A 19,047-nucleotide genomic window follows, 5' to 3' on the forward strand; every position below is an offset into this window, starting at 1 on the left:
TGAACTGGACTCTTCTCCTTGGCCATTCTTTAATAGTAGGTCAGCTGGCAACAAAGTCTCATACTTTTCCTTCATCAGGAAATTTCCTTAGTTCCCCTTTCTTCCTGAGGATCATTTCCCAGATACAGGATTTTAGTCGACTTGAAAAACCTGCCACTTCCTTCTGGCCTCCATGCTGTCAGATACAAAACCTACTGTCACTTAAATCAGTGTTCCTTAATATGCAATGGGTTGTTTCTCTGGCTGTTCTTTTTTTTTTTTAAGATTTTATTTATTTATTTGACAGAGAGAGACATAGCGAGAGAGGGAACACAAGCAGGCCTCCCCGCGGAGCAGGGAGCCCGATGGGAGGCTGGATCCCAGGACCCTGGGATCACGACCAGAGCCGAAGGTAGACGCTTAATGACTGAGCCACCCAGGCGCCCTGTCTGGCTGTTCTTAAAGATTTTTTTTCCTCTAGTCTTTAGTTTCCAGAAGTTTGCGATGTGCCTTAGTGTGACTGCTTATCGTGCTCGGGGTCACTCAGCTTCTTGGACCATTATTTCTTCAGGTACTTTTTTCAGTCCATACTTTTTTTCCTATTTCTGGTATCCAGTGGTGTCAATGATAGATTCTTCCTTTTTTAAAAGGTTTATTAATTTGAGAGAGAGAGAGAGAGAGAACTCATGAGCAGTGGGAGGGACAGAGGGAGACGGAGGGAGAGAACCCTCAAGCAGACTCCCCACTGGGCACCAAGAGACCACAAGTCAAGGAGTATTAGCAGACTCCAGAAACTGGAGAAGGCAAGAAAATTGATCCATCCCTAAAACTTCCAGAAAAGAATGTGGTCCCACCAATATCTTTATTTTAGCCCAGTAAAACTCATGTTGGACTTCTGACCTCCAGAACTGTAAGGTAATAAATGTCTGTTGCATTTAAGCCACCATCTTTGTGGTAATTTGTTACAGCAGTAATAGGAATCTAATATAGACTGCATATTAGATTATACTGTTGTATGAATATCAAATTGGGGGAGCTTGATCATCGTTCTGTGGATATATAGGAGAAAATCCTGGTTCTGATGAAATACGGGCTGAAGTAGTTAGGGTGAAGTAGTATGATACCTATAACTTTCAACTGATTAATCAAAAAATCATATATAGGGCACCTGGATGGCTCAGTCAGTTAAGCATCTGCCAGGTCATGATCACAGGGTCCTGGGATCAAGTCCCACATCAGGCTCCTTGCTCAGCAGGGAGTCAGCTTCTCCCTCTGGCTCTGCCCCTTCCCCTACATCATGAGCTCTCTCTCTCTCTCAAATAAATAAAATCTTTTTTAAAAAAATCATATATATATACATACATATGTATAGGTACATTTAATGAAAAAGATTTGTGTGTATGCACATGCATATATTTACACAGAGAGAATACAAATGTGACGTTGGTAAATAAGCATGACAGGTATATGGGAGTTCCCTCTCATAGTCTTGCAAGTTTTCTCTAAGTTTGATTTTTTTTAATTGGAGGGGTGGGGCCTTATGTTTTAGAAGTACACGCACAAGTGTTTGCAAAGAATATTATATGATTTCTTTTTTTTAAGATTATTTATTTATTTATTTGACAGAGAGAGACACAGCGAGAGAGGGAACACAAGCAGGGGGAGTGGGAGAGGGAGAAGCAGGCTCCCCGCTGAGCCAGGAGCCCGATGTGGGGCTCAATCCCAGGACCCTGGATCATGACCTAAGCCGAAGGCAGACGCTTAACGACTGAGCCACCCAGGCCCCCCAAGAATATTATATGATTTCTAATAATTAATCCAGTGATCCAGTGGGTAGAGGAGTAGAAGGGTGATGGATACAACCAGGTTCACCATGAGTTGATACTTTGAGCTGGAGATGGGTACATGGGGGTTCACGATACCGTTCTCGCTAGTATAACGCACTAGAGTCCATTTGTATATGTATACAAGCTCTCTTTGTATATCTTTGAAATTTTCCATATGAAAAGATTTTAAGGAAAGAGAAAAAAATTTCCAATTCAGAAGTTTTATCAGAGTTCCACAGAACTTTCAACTCAGATCATCTCAAAATCAGAAATTCATCCATAGAACGGACAGGGTATATCCCCCTAACTTATTCCAAGGCTAGTATAACCTTTAAATTGAAATAGGAACAACAAAAGTACAAAAAGCGGAAAATACCAGACCAATCATACTCATCAACAGAGAAGCAAAAATGCTAAACAAGATATTCTCAAACTAAATCCAACAGTATATAGAATAAGACAGTACACCATGACTAAGTTAGGTTTGTCCCAGGAAAGCAAAGGTCATTGAACATTAGACATTTATAAATGGGGGGCACCTGGGTGGCTCAGTTGGTTAAGTGGTGGGCTCTTGATTTCAGTTGGGGTCATGAGCTCAGGGTCCTGGAATTGAGCCCTGCATTGGGCTCCCCTCTCGGCAGGGACTCTGCTTGTCTCTCTCCCTTTGCCCACCCCCATCCTGCTCTCGCTCGCTCTAACAAATAAAATCTTTAAAATTTTTTTTTAAAATACGGGATGGCTGGGTGGCTCAGATGGTTGAGCGTCTGCCTTCAGCTCGGGTCATGCCCCCAGGGTCTGGGATTGGGTCCTCCATTGGGCTCCTTGCTCAGTCAGTGGGGAGCTTGCTTCTCCCTCTGCCTGTGCTTTCCCAGCTTGTGTTCTCTCTCTCTCTCTGACAAATAAATAGAATCTTTAAAAAAATAATTAAAAAATTAAAAACCACCCTGATGATACCCAGCTCTAATTCATAAGGCCTTTCATTTTATTTTTTGTTTTAAAGATTTTATTTATTTGGCAGAGAGAGAGGGAGCACAAGTAGGGGGAGCAGCAGGCAGAGGGAGAAGCAGGCTTCCCGCGGAGCAGGGAGCCTGATGCAGAGCTCGATCCCAGGACCCTGGGATCATGATTTGAGCCGAAGGCAGACGTGTAACAACTGAGCCAACCCAGGCGCCCCAGGCCTTTCATTTTAATGGGGAGGAAATTGAGACCCAGAAAAGGGAAGAGATTTGGCCAGGATCTCTTGAGTCAGTGGCTGATTGGGCTAGAGCTCAGGTCGTCACAAGAAGGGGGAGGAGAAAAGAAATATTTGAGGGGGGGTGCCTGGCTGACTCAGTTGGAAGAGCATGCGACTCTTGTTCTCAGGGTCGTGAGTTTGTGCCCCATATTGGGTGTAGAGGTTACTAAAAAAAAATAAACTTTAAAATAATTTTTGGGGTCCTCCTCGTTGCTGGGCATGACTGTCACTTTGCCAACGACCCTCCTCCCCACCACCCCCTGCTCACTTCACCATGCACATACCCACCGCCTGCTTCTCCCCTCCACTTCCCCGGGTATGTTTGGCTCCCCTCACACCTTCCATGCCTCCACAGTCCTCATGGACCACAGGACAAAGCAGAAAGGCAACTCTGTGACTTTACTGGGTTACAGAAAGGGGTTTGTCCAGTCCAGCTAGACTGTCAGTCCCTGAAGGCCAGCAGAAGACCTGAGAGGATGCTCCAAGCAGGACTCTGACTGGAGGGCTCTGCACCAGCTCTCTGGGCCTTCTCTAAGATGTTGAGGACCTCAGTCACTCTGATGTTCCCAATATGGTGATAATCTGCTAAAAGTTTCTGATGTCCACGAGCACAGCCCAAGAGGAGGAAGGTGGTATTGAGAAGGCCTGTAAGGCAGACAGAGAGGAGTCAGGGACACTTCCAAGACCAAGCGCCTTGCCCCTGCTTCCAGACACCCTCACAACCCAGAACACCTTCTTTCCCACCAAAAACTTGAATACCAGCCCCCTTAGTCCTTCCTCCTTGGAATTCATGTGCCTGGCCCTGGGCAGCCCCAGTCCCCTCTCGGATCCCACCAGCCTCTCACAGAGATGGAAAGGCACTAAAGCAAGTTTCTCTTCTCTCACCGGCCTGAAATTTTAAGGTGGAACTGTAACACTGAGAGGCGTCGTAGGGGCAAGAATCAGTGGTGACAAAATTTGGGAGGCAATCCTTAGAGTGCTCTCCCACACAGGTCGGGCAGCTATGGGAAGAAAATGCTGTAGACTTAGGAGCTCTGGCCTTGAGTTTCACAAAAGGATCCAAGTTGGTAAGGTTATTGCAGAGGTATGTTCGACAGACGCGGCTATAGGAAGCGATGGACAATCCAGGTGGCGAAACGAGGTAGGAGACTTGCTGGGGGTAAGATGAGGCTGGGCTGCAGCCCTTAAAACCCACAACTCCCCTTCTGGTCCCTGAGGAGAAGATTAGAGAGCTCTGATCAGTGCTGTTGGCCACACACAGAGTCTACCCTCCCACCCTACACCCTGCTCTTCCAGCTCGCTCTGCCCCATCACGAACTTTGCTGTGGGGTCCACTCACTGCAGCTGCACAGGGCTCAGATCCCCGGGTCTCTGTCTGTCTCTCCTCACCAGCCCCTCCCCCCAGGAACCCCCTGCTCCTCTCTCCCCTGTGTCCCTTTCTTTACTTTTCTCCCAGATTGTCCCCCATCCACTTGCGATCACCTCCGTTCTGCCCTCCTATCCAGCCCACACCACACCCAGCCAGGTTCTGCCCTCTCCTGCCAGTGTCTTGACATTATTCCCAAAGATGTAATGGAGTAAATGTTTGGAGCTTGAGTCCGTAGTCCCTGGGTGCTGGGAATGGAGTTGGGGGTCAGAAGAGCCAGCAAAAAAAGAAACGTATCAAAGTCACTTTCCTTCACCTGTCTCGATGAACACCAGCGTCTCCTCACAGCCCTCACTCAGCTTACATACCATGCTCCTCATCAGAAGCCATTTCCAGTCATGGAGAGAAACAGCTCTGAAGAGTGAAGATGTTGCTTCGTAGCATAAAAGAGCCGTGGCCCCTAAAGAGAGAATGCCCTTCCAGTCATGGGCCCCCTCACATTGCCTTCTCAGCCCCCCAGTTGCCAGCCAAGAGCTCAGCCTCTCCAGATCCTGTCCCCTGAGGAACCCAGATATCCAGCCCTCCGTCCCCTAGTTATGTGAATCCAGCCTCCCACCCTCTGGGGGTCCCAAAGCATCCAGCCCCACAGGACATACAAGGCACAGTGGAGATGGCCCCTAGGAGGCAGAGCAGCTGCACAGGGCTGAAGTGCTGGGGTCCCATGGTCCTGGGTCGGGGTCCTGGATGCTAGAGGTCAGTCTGGAACCAAGTTCAATCCAGGTATCAAGCTCAGTTCTCGTCAGTTTCTGAATTCTCTGTTCACCCACCTCTGGGTCACTGTTTCTAGGGCAGAAAGTTGCTTGTCAAGTTCTTGTGACATAGGCTCCCTGAGACCTTCAGGGACACAAGTCTTCCCATCTCCATAGTGTCCCCTCCAACCTGCCCTGAACCCACCACGTTAGCTTCTCAAGTCATGACTCTCACTCTCCTGCTTATGCCCTCCCATTGGACATGGTGCTGAGCAGAGCTGACTTAGTCAAAGGATCACTGGTACACAAGCTGTTCTCCAGCCAGAGACAATGAGATCAGAACAACAAGGGGGTGTATATGGAAGTTAACTGAAATATTACTAAATAACTCTTGGTTCAGAAAAGGATCTTTAAATGTATATAGAAGTGAATAATAATGAACATAGTACATCTCTCTCTCTCTCACTCTCTCTCTCACTCTCTCTCTCTCTCTCTCTCACACACACACACACACACACACAAACAAGTACATGCAAAATCTGGTGAAAACTAATTAAAGTCTATAATCCAGTTAAGAGTTTTATGCCAATGTCAAGTTTATGCTTATATACTACAGTTATAGAAGATATCCCTGAGGGGAAGTGGAAGGAAGTATTTATGGCTTTACGAATTTTGCAACTTCTTGTGAGTCAATAACAATCTCAATACCAAGTTTTTTTTTAACTACACATCAAATTTTGTGACACAACTAAAGCAGTGTTTACAAGTAAATTTATACTTTCAATACATTTGTCAGGAAATAGGAACTTTAAAAAAAAACATGGTCCTGGATTAACTCAAGAAGTTGTACAAGGTGCAACAAAGCACCTGCCCCCCAATAAAGGATAAAATTAAGATAATGACAGAAATCAATGAATTAGAATAACAAAAATTATTACAGAAAACTTAACATTGATTCTTTGACAATATCAATGAGATAATTATCCAGCAAATCTAATCAAGAGAAAAACAAGATGCAAATAAAATACCACATTAAAAATCAGAAGTAACAGACAGTGGCTGTTTTAAACAATATATATAAGTATCATTAAGAACTCTACATTTATAGGGCACCTGGGTGGCTCAGTTGGTTAAACCGCTGCCTTCAGCTCAGGCCATGATCCCAGGGTCCTGGGATCGAGCCCCACATCGGGCTCCCTGCTCATGCAGGAAGCCTGCTTCTCCCTCTGCCTGCCGCTCCCCCTGCTTGTGCTCTCTCTCTCTCGCTCTCTCTCTCTCTCGCTCTCTCTGTGTGTCAAATAAATAAATAAAATCTTTAAAAAAAATCAAATAAATAAAATCTTTAAAAAAAAAAAAAGAACTCTACATTTATAAATTTGAAAACCCAAATGAAGTGGGGGAGCCTGGCTGGCTCAGTTGGTACATCATGCTACTCTTGATCTTGGGATTGTGAGTTCGAGCCCCATGTTGGGTACAGAGATGATGTAAAAAAAAAAATCTTTAGAAAACCCAGATGAAGTAGATACATTTCTAAAATAATGTGAAATGCCAAGATTTGCATAAGAAGAGTATATGCAATGCAGAGACAAGAAAAAAAAAAAAGAGTAACCCCAGTAGGAAAATGGGCCAACCATATGAAGAGGCAGTTCTCAGAAGAGCAAACCAGAAAAGCTAGAAAATATATGAAGAGACACTCAAGCTTAGCAATAATCAGAGAAAGGCAGTCTATCAAACTGTCCATCTCTCAGACTAGCAAAGGACCAGAAAGCTGGAAAAAGATACGTGTTGGCAGCAATGTGGGATACAGATACAGGAACCCTTGTGTACTGTTGCTCATGGGGTTGTTGGGAGAGGGACAGGACCCTCTTCTGGACCCTGAGGAACAGCTGAGAGTTCTGATCAATATTTCAGGCCCAAAGCAGCATTGCAGGGAGGAATCTGGCAATACTAGGTCAAATTGGGTTTACAAATTCCCATTTCTAGTTTATCCTAGGTACACATAATAGAGATTTCCACCTTCATCTACAAAGCAACATATACCAGGATGCAGCATTACTATGGAGATGGTGAGTCGAAGGCAATGTGGGCATTCTTCCCTGAGACTTAGTGAACACACAACATGGAGAGGATGCACCATGGAATATCATGCAGCAATTAAAAAGAAACTGATTAGACATACACATAACATGTACATGTATGGATCAAAAAAGCACAGTGCTGATTATTTTAAATAAATAACACAATATCACTTGCATAACTTAAAACCACATACACAGGGGTGCCTGGGTGGCTCAGTCAGTTAGGCATCTGGCTCTTGATTTCAGCTCAAGTTCTGATCTCAGGGTCATGAGTGCGAGCCCCACCTCGAGCTCTGTGTTTAGCGTGGAATCTGCTTAAGACTCTTTCTTCCTCTCCCTCTGCCCTTCCCCCATGTTCTCTCTCTAAATAAATAGATAAGTAAAATCTTTTCAAAAAATAATAAAATAAAACCACATGTTCAGGGGTGTCTGGCTGGCTCAGTAGGAAGAGCATGCAACTCTTGATCTCAGGGTCATGAGTTTGAGCCCCACGCTGGGTGTAGAGATTACTCGAATGAATGAATGAATGAACAAACCTTTTTAAAAACACATGCACATAAGACACTGCACATCTTGCAAGAACACAAGAAACAGAAGATATGCATTAGCCACCTGAAGTGAGCACCTACAGGAGGATTAGGGAAGGAAGATCACTGGAAATACTAAAACAATGTAGGTGGTACAAAAGTTCATAGGTGTTGGACTCAAAGGTGGAGCAAAGTTAGAATCCTTACACCTCCACTTACTAGCTGTGCAATCTTGTGTAAGTTGTTGAACTCATTTATAAAATGGATTAATAATACATCTCATAAGGCCACTGTTGAAAATTAGTTAAGCTTATTAATATACAGTTCAGGCAAGTGCTAAACTCTCCATAAATGTTGGCTCTCCAGTCTCTGTCTCTCCACCATCTAAAGGATCAAGGTCAACCTCTTTACTAGACAGTCAAGCCTCCCACACTCACATCCCCCACCACTAGATTGGCCCCAAACAACCTGTCCAACTTTGTCTAGTACTGCTCCCCTGCACAGCAGTCCAGCTAGAGGTCACCTCTGCCACCCTTTTCTGTCCAGAATGCCTGGCACACAGGCTCTGTAACGCAGGAGTCTATAGCAAACAAAGGGGCTGAGACCCACGGAAAAGATGGGACACAGGACGGGGGAATGAAGGCTGACAAAGGATCACACAAAAGGACTGGGCCACTCAGAGAAGATGGCACACACCAGCCTGGAATGCAAAATGACAGGATCCAAAAGTCTGAAGCACAAGTGGAGACACAAACAGAAAAGGGTGGAATGAAATCTTTGGGGGGGGGACGAAGAGGTGGTCAGAGGGTATGCTACCCCTACAAAAGAGAAACCATGCAGAGGAGGAGCAAACTGGAACGTTGCAGGGAGTCAGAGGACCAGCAGCGAGAGCACAATAGGGGAAGCAGGAAAATGACGCCTAGGGCGCAGGGACGTGGCTCTTTGTGGGGCGGGGGAAGGAGACAGGGGCGCGAGGCACAGAGAAAAGGGGACAACAGGAAAGGGTGGGAGGGAAACCGCGAAACACGGAGAAGGCAGGTGAGGAGGACAGAGTGGAGCCCAGATGACACTGATGAATTGAGGTGAAATCGGGGAGGGATATGCACGCAGAGGGTGGAAAGGGCCAAAGGGATAGAAATACTACGGCGGCGTCTTGGAAAGAAAGTGAAGAAGGGGGTGGGGGGGGGGTTGGAAACAGAGCCAGGTTATTCGGAAATTAGGAACGTGGAGGAATGCGGTCCGAAAATCAGCAGGATGGACAGGCGGACAAGACTCCCAAGAGAACGGGAAAACCAAAGTTAGGAAAATCAGCACCTGAACAGACGGGAAGAGAGACACGGAAAGGGGCGCAACCCGAGGAGGTGGGATAAGGGAAAGAAGCAGGAGGGGAAACGCATAAAAGGAGAAGGGTAGATCCGGAGTTCAGGCACAGGGAGAGAAGTGAAAGAAACACGAGCGTCCACGCAGCGAAGAACCGCCCGAGCGAGGTCGAAGCCAGGAATGCCAGAGGCAAACCCGCGCAGGGCTGGCTAGAGAGCGAGACTGCGCGTGCGCACACAGGTCCAGGTCAACGGCTGGGGGTCCGACCCGGCAGCCGTTTCTGGGGGGCAGGGCCAGTCTCATCCTGGGGCCAGTACTCGACGCCCCATTGGCTGTCTCTCCCAAAAGGGGAATTACAATCTGGGCAGGCAAGCCACAGGGGGAGGGGCAAGTGGGGGGCGAGACTCAACTCGACGCGCTATTGGCTGGCCTGACAGTCTGGCGCGAGGCAAAGCGGGCTGGAGGTAAGGGGAGGGCCGTCAGTGCAGGATCTTGAAGCGCATTGGTCGCTTGCGTCGGCGGCGGGAGTCGACGCTTGAAGCTCATTGGCCCTTGGGAGAAGGGGCGGGAAAACCGGCGCGAGCGCGGCCGTTCCTCACGCCACTTCCTCACCGCGTCCTTTCGCGTCCTCCTGACTGAGTCTGACTTTGCTCCCTCGAGGCTGTGGTAACCGCGGGCCGAGGACGCGAACACGACCCCGCCCCTCCCTGTCCCTTCTCCCCCTCTCTGTGGCGCTGGACCCCCTCCCCCGCCTCCCCCTCGCGCTCCTCGCGCCCCTCTCCTCCCCTCCCCCACGCCGCGGGCCCCTGGGCGCGCTCCCCGGGCCTCACCCCCTCCCTGGGACCCTGGAGCGAGGCAAGGCCTCAGGCCCGGCTACCAAAAGAGGGGGCACGCGAGTAACAGCCGCGCGAGCCGTGGTGCGCTGCGGGGAGGTGGGCTGGGCGATGCATGAGATCGGTTGCTGGGAATGGGCAAAGGCCCCCCCGAAGGGCCCGGCGCAGCGACCCCAGAATCTGCGTCAGAGTTTGCAGGGCATATGGGTGCAGGAGGGGAATCCGTGCCGTGAGGAGGGGGGCCTGCGGCCGAGATCGGGGCCTGGCATCTGGAAGAAGGGGCTCAGGAAACGTTTGTTGAGTGAATGAAAATAATTCTTGAAAGTGGGGCAAGGAATCCGTGAGAATAAAGTAATCGCGGGGGCGGGGAGAGGCGGCAAGAGAGTGTTGTGATTTCAAAGGGGAGCAAAGGGTACGTTGCCGTGCAGGAGGTACGGTCGCTCTGAACTGGGCGGGGAGCGTAAAGGTAGTTGTAGGAATTGGATAAATGCGGGAGGGAAGGACGGTAGTTGCTGAAGGCGATGGCAGGAAAAACTATCAGAAGAGGGTGTTGCAGGAAGAGGGGTGTAGAATCCCTTGGGGGGCCAGTGAATGCACGGGTAGGAGCATGGGACTTGTGCAGGAGAAAGCACAGGCCAGCAGCTGAGAACGATGGTTGGTTGAAAGAACACGTAAGAAGGGCAGGAGGAGAGGGGCGCCGGGGGAAGAAGGCGAGCCTTCTGGGAAGGAGGATGCCCAAGAAAGGCCCTGGGGTGAAGGAGGGAGAAAGCTGGGGAGGGGGGGGTGAAAGCTGAGTCCACAGATGGGGTGCCGCGGAAACCCCTTCAGGTGTGGCTTCCCAGGGACGAGGGCCCTTGTGGCCACCCTGACCTTCCACTCCTGCCTCCAGATCCATGGAAGCCAACGCAACGCCCACTGCCCACCCCCGTGCCTCTGATTCTGCCACAGGGGGTGAGATCAGAGCCCCTCCAGGCACTGAGCTTATCCCCAGGAGAGCTGTCAGTCGCTCTCCAACCTGTGCCCGCTGCCGAAACCACGGCGTCACTGCCCACCTCAAGGGCCACAAGCGCCTGTGCCTCTTTCAGGCTTGCGAGTGTCACAAATGTGTCCTCATCTTGTGAGTATGAATGAGATCCAGGGAAGGGAGGAGGATGGGCCTCATCGAACGCGAGGCTGACTTTTGACCCGCAACCCCTATTTTAGGGAGCGCCGGAGGGTCATGGCTGCCCAGGTGGCCTTGCGTAGGCAACAGGAGGCACAGCTAAAGAGGCATCTGGCTCAGGGACTGCTGAGGAGAGGGGCGGCTCCTCCCAAAGCTCCTAGCCATGCCAAGAAGGGAGCCACGCAACGAGGGGTCCCCCGTGAGTATCTGGCCAGGGATGGGGCAGGGTTTGGGGTGGAGAAAGCATAAGTAGGAAAGAGTCCCAGACCCACCATTGGAATTGGTGTGTGACCTGGGGCAAAGTGTTTCTACTCTCTGGGCAGCCTCAGTCTCTCCAACTTTAGAATGCAGTCAGGTGTTGGGAGGATGTAGTGAGATCCATGGATAGAAAAAGGCCACAGGGAGATAAGAACTCAGTTTGCAGTTGGAGTGGAATGGCGGTCAGGAGAAAGGGCTCATCAGAGCTCTCCCTGGTCCCTCACAGCTGGAAAGGAGAACATACCACCCCAGCCTCAGACACCCCATGGGGCAGTCCCACTGGCACTGACACCCCCTGGGAAGGTAAGGAGAACCTGGGCCCTGGGGGAGTGAATGCTATACTAGCCCCTGCCCAGACCCCTTCCTCTGTGCCCTCAACACTTGGGTTCTAGATCGAGTCCTGATATGCAGTATCATCCTGGGCAAATCACTTCTCTTCAATGGGTAAAAAATGAGAGGGTGGGACTTTACAGCCCTCCCAAGTCTAAAGTTTTGAGGTCCTGCCCCCATCCTAGAACGTACTCGTTCTTTCCCCAGCCTCGTTCCTGACTCCAACTTGTGCTCTCTGCCCTTGCAGGATAACTCCCGGGGGCCTCTGCTGCTCAGCCGTCCCCCAGAAGCCTTGCCTTTGTCCTGGACTCCAGTGCCTCCAGGCGCTTGGGCTCCTGGACACTGGCTGCCTCCAGGCTTTTCCGTGCCACCTCCTGTGGTATGCCACTTGCTATGTCAAGAACCTACAGTCCCTCTGCATCCCTCTCCTGGTAAGATGAATTCAACACTTTCATTAAACAGATATTTGAATGCCATTGAACCGCTGTATCAGAAAGAGAAGAGGAAGAGAATACTGGGTAAGAAGGAAGATGGAAGCCATGACCTTTAACCCCTGTACACTCCTGCATTCTCTTACCCTCATTAGGCTTTGACCCTGGCACTTCCCTCCGGCTGCCCACTCACGGGCCCCTCCCAACCTGCCCAGGATCTCGTCCGATACTGATGGCTCCTCTTTCTGGAGAATCCCAAGGGCCCTCTGCCCTGCCCCGCGCGTGAGTAGGGAGGGAAGGATATGGGTCTATAATGTGCCTGATCCCGTCCTGGACGCCACAGCAGATGATATAGAACACAAGGTCTCAGACTAAGGCGGGAAGAGAAGTTCTCCTAGCTCTGCCATTGCCTGACTGGGAACCTTTGTACAAGTATCTTTACCTCTCTGAACCTGGTTTTCGTTCAGTAAGTTGGAGATACAATTACCTTCTTTTTGCTTTGTCATGAGAATTAGTGATAACGTACGGAATACATCCTAGCAGAGGCCCTGGTCTTGGACAAATAGTGGCTATTAAATCCTCTTAAACAGATAAAATGGAATCAAATTGCCTGCAGGAAGGGTGGGGTGGGGTGTGATGAGGAGAGCCTCAGAGGCCTACGATAGAGGCCAGAGGCCTTTTGAGAAAGCTGCTCCTCAAGTTCCATGGGGATTGGGGAACTAGGGGAGGGAAACCAGACTTTAGTAGGGCAGGAACAGCCATCCCAGTCCCTCTTGCTGTTTGATACGTTTTTTAAAAATTGACACCAGTGACTCCCCATAATTGTCACAGTAGCTCTGGGGGAAAGAAGCTGGCAGGGATTTTCATTTTATAGCAAACAAAGCAGGCCAAGACAGGGGAAGGGACTTGCCCAAGTCCACAAAGCCTAATGGCCCAGCAGGCACCCAGACTCCCATGTGTGCATATCTCTCCATGTGTTTAAGCCCCTTGGCATCTTCTCTTCTTGCTTCTAGATGCTCAACTCTGATCCTCCAGCCCTGTGGCACCCCAGACCCTCTTCTGCTACAGCCACAGGTCCTGGGAAAGAAGTGGGATCCAGGACCCTGGGAGGAAATTGAGCCTGGGGAAGGGAAGATAGGGGATAGTGAAGTAACCAGGGGCTGAGAGAGTACTTGGAGGGTGGGCAGAGTGGGGATTCCCAGTCTGTTTCTTTCCTTTTCTTTTGCAGGCCCCCGGAGCTTCTCGCCTGGCCTGGACCTCTGCCCCCTCAGAGCGGCAGCTGCAGCGGGAGGCAGCTGAGGCTCTTGTGGATCTGAAAGGTTCTTCCCAGGCTCCCCGCCTGACCTCTTCTGTGCCCCCCAACCCTGCCTGGATCTCCCTGCTCCACCCCTGTGGCCCACCAGGTAACCTGTTCCCTGAAAGAAGATGGGGTAGGGATGGTTGGGAAATGGAGGTACCAGAGTAAGTAGGGACTAACTAAGGAGATCAGGGGGTCAGCAGGTTGATCATCCCAGGCCCCAGGCTTCTCAACCTAGTTCCTGGAATTGCAATTGAGAGTTGTTTGGTGAATTAGTTTTATTAATTTTGTGCCTAAAAGCAAATGTCCGGTGCCCTTATGTCAAGGAAAAGGAGGCCCCGAGAGAGGCAGGGACTTGCCCAATGGCATATGGCAAGACTGCCAGAGCCTGATCTCCTGACTCCAGCCTAAGGCTCCCTCTCTAGACACAAGCTGCCTGCTGCAGATCTGATAACTGCCTTCAAGGAGCTTCCATTCTACTTGGGAAAGCAGAACGTCTTCACAAAGCTCAGTGACAAACCAGGAAAGAACTAGAGGAATCTTGAGAAATGAGACCTATGGGGACAGGGAGGGAAGGCCGAGGAGTCTCCTGTCCAAGATGGCGGTTTGGGCATGGTGTGTGGGTGAGGAAACCTGCCTGGAAGGACTGCTGGAACAGAAGGAGATGAGGCTGGAGAGACCTCCGATCATGGAGGTCTGGCACGCCAGGCTTAGGAGTCCAGACCAGCAATTGTGCATGAAAGGGAGCCAGGGAATGTTTCTGACCTAGGCAGGGACATATTCAGAGACCCTAAGCTTTAGAAGTCAGGTGTGGTGGCTGTGATGGAGGGATTGAAAGAGACAAGACTGAGGGTGGGAAAATCAGTGTGGGGGAAGTGTTTGCTATAATCCGGGTGAATAAGGCTGAGGCCTGGATTGGATGGGGTAAAAAGAGGGGGTTGCTGGGAGAGGAAATGGATGTGACCTAGTCCTACCCCTTTCCTTCCTGCTTATAGCTCCCGCTGGAGGAAGAGGATTCCAGCCTGTTGGCCCCTCTCTCCGACCCAGCCCAGCCGCCTCTGTGGCTCTGCATATTGGGCGTCTGGGCTCTATCTCCCTCCTAAGCTAGAAGCCCAGAGGTGGAGGCCTTGCTGGGGCAAGAAGCAACAGCCTGTGGGCACTGCATATTTGGTATTTTACTTCTGGATTTATGCATGGAATTTAATGTAGTACAAGCTTCCGGCTTTTCTTTTTTTTTTTCTTCTTCTTTTTTTTAAGCTTCCAGGTGCTTCGTTAGCTTTTGGTTCCTTTTGTAGTGTGAGCATTTCCTTGAATGAAAGTGGTATTCTCTTACTCACTTGGGTCCTGGCACCTTTTTACAATCCCCAGCAAAGTGACAATTGTGTAGTTTAAGCTAACCAGTATCTAAATAGGTTTTTGCATGAGTTCACGGTCTAGAATATTTATTTGACATATGATCCTGTACATAGCTGTGCGCTCATGTCTGTCTCCATGCATGCAAAAATAGGAGAGTATTTTCATTTTGTGTCTACCTTTGGGTGAGTAACTGGGAAATAAACCTCTGTTGTTTTAAGCCACTGAGATTTGGGGATTGTTTGTTGCTGCAGCCTAACCTAGTCTACCCTGACACAAAGGACTTGTTCAATTCACTTTCTGGTAACTACCACAAATAAATACAAACTTGGATTTCTTAGAGCCAGTTAAGAAGGGTTGGTAGAGGAAGATAGTGGGAGATCCACTGATTCAATAGTGAAGTGCCTGCGTGCCAGGCCTAGACCATTTCCAGCTGTCAGAGGGCTACGGATCAAAACGCATACAGGGCCAAGCACATCATATAAATGAGTAAAGAAAGCTGGATGAGCCCTAGAAAACTGAGAATGCATGCCCTGCCTAAGGGGACAGCCTCCTGTGCATTAGTGCGCTGTCACCAGGCAGGAAAGTAGCTATTGCCACAACTTCTGATTCTTTAGGAGAAGCTAGAAAACTGAATTTCTACGTAGAACATCTTAATTTTCAAATAATGGCTCAGTTTTCTTCTTTAAATCCTATGTGAGCCAAACAAAGCATTATCTTCAGGCCAGCGTTGGCCAATGGAATGCCAATTTAATGCTAACCTAATGTAACATTTTTCAAATGGGGAAACTGAGGCCAATGAGAATAGGAAGAATCAAGTTATCAGAGGTTTTTATCAAGGGTATATCAAGGGTTTTTACTGAACTAGGGAGATTCATGTGTCTAAGTTTTGAAGGACCTCCAGAAGGTAAGAGACCATTATTATCATTTATTGAGTACCCCGCTGTATGTGATTCACATATATCCTCACGGCAACTCTGTAAACCATGCATGCTTACTCCTGTTTTACAAATAAATAACAAGTTTAAAGAGATAAAGTGACTTGCCCAACTATTTTAGGGAAAATTTCTAGGCAAATATAGGGGAAAGTTTCCCTCTTCTTGTCAAGTCCCGAATCAATTACTAGGTAATTTTTACAAAACAGAGTGAAAGATTTTGGGCTCCAGGAGACAGGCATGAGCCCAAGGGTTTTTCACAAAGTCTTTTATTTTTCTACTCCAGGTATCCTTAAGTGATAATCAGATCTTACCTGCATTTGTTTCATAGTCCCCTGCTGTCAAGTCCTCCTTGAACCGTTCCACACATACGAAGGGCAGAGGGAGAGGGAGAGGGAGAAGCAGGCTTGATGCCATGACCCCGGGATCATGACTGGAGCCAAAGGCAGACGTTTAACCCACTGCGCCACCCAGGCGCCTCCTCACACCCCTCTTTTTATTCAGGATGATTGCTGGTGATGGCATTCAGTCACAGCTTGTTCCCTGGTGTCTGGGGCCTTGAGAAGGTAGGCTTCTTCTACTTCCTAACATTACAGAGTAAAAACTCTGTAGCAATTCTCAGGAATCAGCACAAAATAATTAAAGGAGGAAAGTCCTCTTCACACTTTCCTTCCCTTCCCTTGTTATAACTTAGGTACGTGATTGCCCCTTAATAGATTTGCCGTGCCATGCTCTCCCAAGTGACAGACGACCAAGTCCACATGGTCACGGAGGAGGTTTGCAACATGAAACATGGCTGAGACCCTGCTACTCAGGGCTGAGCAAAGGTCCCAGGACACCAAGGTCACAGAGCTGGGAAGAGTAAAAGAGAAAGTATAATTTGGGGTTAAAGGATGACATGAGAAGGTGGGGAAAGAGATGAGGACTGAGCCAAGGAGCTAGGGGCAGGTTCCAGACCCTTCTCGTTTCTCTGCAGCCCACCTCCCCTTCCAGCCAGACCTGCAGGGCTTTTCCACTGGCTAGGCCTACTTTGTCTATCGTTTCCTTAGGGCTTTCCCACTGGTGCCTGGGGGAGAGGGTGGAGGCTCTGCTGAGGTGAGCCTTGGGCAAAAGGGCAGATGTAAGAATTGCTCAGGCCCCTATGTCACTGCCTCTTTGGGTGCCGCAGCCTTCATCTGTGGTTGTAGGGAGCCAGTGGGCTCCTGGCCTCTGACCAGCCCTTGGAGATGACAGTCAGTGGACTGTCAGCACTGTTTCATGTGCCACCCCCTTTCCCATTTCCCATTTCCCATGGCAGGGCAAGGAAAGGTGCTGCCCAGGTCCAATAGGTAATGAGTAAATCATACCCCTTCTCAGGTTCTTTTGTGTACTATCCTGACCTTCTGCAGAAGTAACCCATGAGGTTCCAGATTTGAAGTACAATCCCTCTCTCCAAACAGGATTTCCCCAAACCACCAGTCACCCACTTATAACCTCAGAAGCTCATTTCACATTCTCCCCTTTGGGAATCTATGCTCCCTTCACTCCAGTCAACCTGGTCCACTCCTAACCGCACTCCTTGTCCAGTGTAGAACCAGCATCATACCACCCATCCCCAGCCCCATCCAGTTTCTCCTCAGACCCTCATTACATGATTCATGTAGGCCTCATTCTGCACCCCTCATCCCATTGCGTACCTGGCTCTGCTGTTCTCATAGACACAGTCCTATAACCCATACCCTGCATAGGCCCTCGTGAGATTCTGAGCTCTTCCCAAACGCAAGATTCCCTCTCTGGGGGAATCTGACTTGATGTCTCCCAGAAGCTCCTCAGGCAGAGTTCCCTACATTTCTACATTCACAGGCCTGATCACCCTGAGCAGCTCCTGGCTCTGTGCATCTCTGTCTCCCCCTCCAAGAATAAGTAGTCTCAGAGCACAGGGCCTGTGTTCACTTCCTCTCTGGGAACTCAAGAAATAACATGTTCTGTCTGATTCCTTTGCATTAATTTTTTTCCTACAAAGTTAACACACTCTAATGCTTCTTCTCCCCTCATCACAGTACGAACAATTGAGAACTTCCTGTCCTCAAACCATTTTTTTAAAACAGAGTTTATAGGGGCGCCTGGGTGGCTCAGTTGGTTAAGCGACTGCCTTCGGCTCAGGTCATGATCCTGGAGTCCCGGGATCGAGTCCCGGGATCGAGTCCCACATCAGGCTTCCTGCTCGGCAGGGAGTCTGCTTCTCCCTCTGACCCTCTTCCCTTCGTGCTTTCTATCTCTCATTCTCTCTCTCTCTCAAATAAATAAATAAAATCTTTAAAAAAAATAAAAGATTTTATATTTTAGAGAAGTTTTTCACAGCAAAATTGAGCAGAATATAAGTATTTCCATGGTCTCCCTGCCCCCACATAAGCACAGCCTCCCCCACTATCAACGTCCCCCGCCAGAGTTGTACATTTGTTAAAGATTATCAGTCTACATTCATGTGTCATTGCCATCCAAAGTCCATAGTTTATATTAGGGTTCACTCTTATTTGTACATTTTATGTACAAATGTACAAAATTGTATATTTTATGGGTTTGGATAAACATATAATGACAGGTATCCACCATTATAGTACCAGACTACTTTTGAGGTTTTTTTAAAGATTTTATTTTTATTTATTTATTTATTTATTTTAAAGATTTTATTTATTTATTCATGAGAGACACAGAGAGAGAGAGAGCGAGAGAGAGGCAGAGGGAGAAGCAGGCTCCCAAGGAGCAAGGAGCCCGATGCGGGACTCGATCCCAGGACTCCGGGATCATGACCTGAGCCGAAGGCAGACGCTTAACCATCTGAGCCACCCAGGCGCCCTAAAGATTTTATTTATTTGAGGTTGTGCCTGGGTGGCTCAGTCGTTAAGTGTCTGCCTTCGGCTCGGGTCACGATTCCAGGGTCCTGGGATCGAGCCCCACATCAGGCTCCCTGCTCGGTGGGAAGCCTGCTTCTCCCTCTCCCACTCCCCCTGCTTGTGTTCCTGCTCTTGCTGTGTCTCTCTCTGTCAAATAAATAAATAAAATATTTTAATTAAAAAAAAGATTTTATTTATTTGACAGAGAGAGCACAAGCAGAGGGAGTGGCAGGCAGAGAGAGAAGCAGACTCCCCTCTGAGCCGGGAGTCCAGTGCAGGACTCGATCCCAGGACCCTGAGATCATGACTTGAGCCGAAAGCAGATGCTTAACTGACTGAGTCACCCAGGCGCCCATATCACACAGAATAGTTTCACTGTCCTATGATTTCTCTGTGCTCCACCTATTATTCATCCTTATCCCCACCAACCTCTGGCAACTAATGACCTTTTTACTGTTTCCATAATTTTGCTTTTTTCCCAGAATGTCATATAGTT

At 48.8% G+C, this 19,047-nt stretch overlaps 2 protein-coding genes across 7 annotated transcripts; one reads left to right on the forward strand and one right to left on the reverse strand.

Annotated features, from left to right (window-relative positions):
• Positions 1-3,419: 3,419 nt before the first annotated feature.
• LYPD4 (LY6/PLAUR domain containing 4) lies at positions 3,420-8,288 on the reverse strand. Of its 2 annotated transcripts, none has more exons than XM_073890240.1 (6): positions 8,228-8,288; positions 7,427-7,595; positions 5,062-5,248; positions 4,774-4,865; positions 3,925-4,251; positions 3,420-3,684 (listed from the first exon to the last, which is right to left on the reverse strand). In XM_073890240.1, exons 4-6 carry the CDS (start codon positions 4,793-4,795, stop codon positions 3,482-3,484), a joined length of 552 nt encoding a protein of 183 aa, XP_073746341.1. In that variant the 5' UTR covers positions 4,796-4,865; positions 5,062-5,248; positions 7,427-7,595; positions 8,228-8,288; the 3' UTR covers positions 3,420-3,481. The 2 variants fall into 2 exon arrangements, with proteins under 2 accessions (XP_073746341.1, XP_073746340.1); XM_073890239.1 differs by having other exon boundaries at positions 3,925-4,250; positions 4,715-4,865.
• Positions 8,289-8,736: 448 nt separating this feature from the next.
• DMRTC2 (DMRT like family C2) lies at positions 8,737-15,687 on the forward strand. 5 transcript variants are annotated; one of them, XM_073890236.1, is made up of 9 exons: positions 8,737-8,797; positions 10,802-11,029; positions 11,116-11,273; positions 11,559-11,635; positions 11,910-12,093; positions 12,249-12,375; positions 13,107-13,167; positions 13,322-13,496; positions 14,386-15,687. In XM_073890236.1, the coding sequence occupies exons 2-9, from the start codon at positions 10,806-10,808 to the stop codon at positions 14,496-14,498; spliced, it is 1,119 nt and encodes a 372-aa protein (XP_073746337.1). In that variant the 5' UTR covers positions 8,737-8,797; positions 10,802-10,805; the 3' UTR covers positions 14,499-15,687. The 5 variants fall into 5 exon arrangements, with proteins under 5 accessions (XP_073746337.1, XP_025705761.1, XP_073746338.1 ...); XM_025849976.2 differs by lacking the exon at positions 8,737-8,797 and adding an exon at positions 9,654-9,745; XM_073890237.1 differs by lacking the exon at positions 8,737-8,797 and adding an exon at positions 9,838-10,011.
• The last annotated feature ends 3,360 nt before the right edge of the window (positions 15,688-19,047 follow it).

The sequence above is a fragment of the Callorhinus ursinus genome, unplaced genomic scaffold (assembly GCF_003265705.2).
Source record: "Callorhinus ursinus isolate GAN/ISIS: 27379988/994484 unplaced genomic scaffold, GSC_fseal_2.0 scaffold134, whole genome shotgun sequence".
NCBI classification, from domain to species: Eukaryota; Metazoa; Chordata; class Mammalia; order Carnivora; family Otariidae; genus Callorhinus; species Callorhinus ursinus.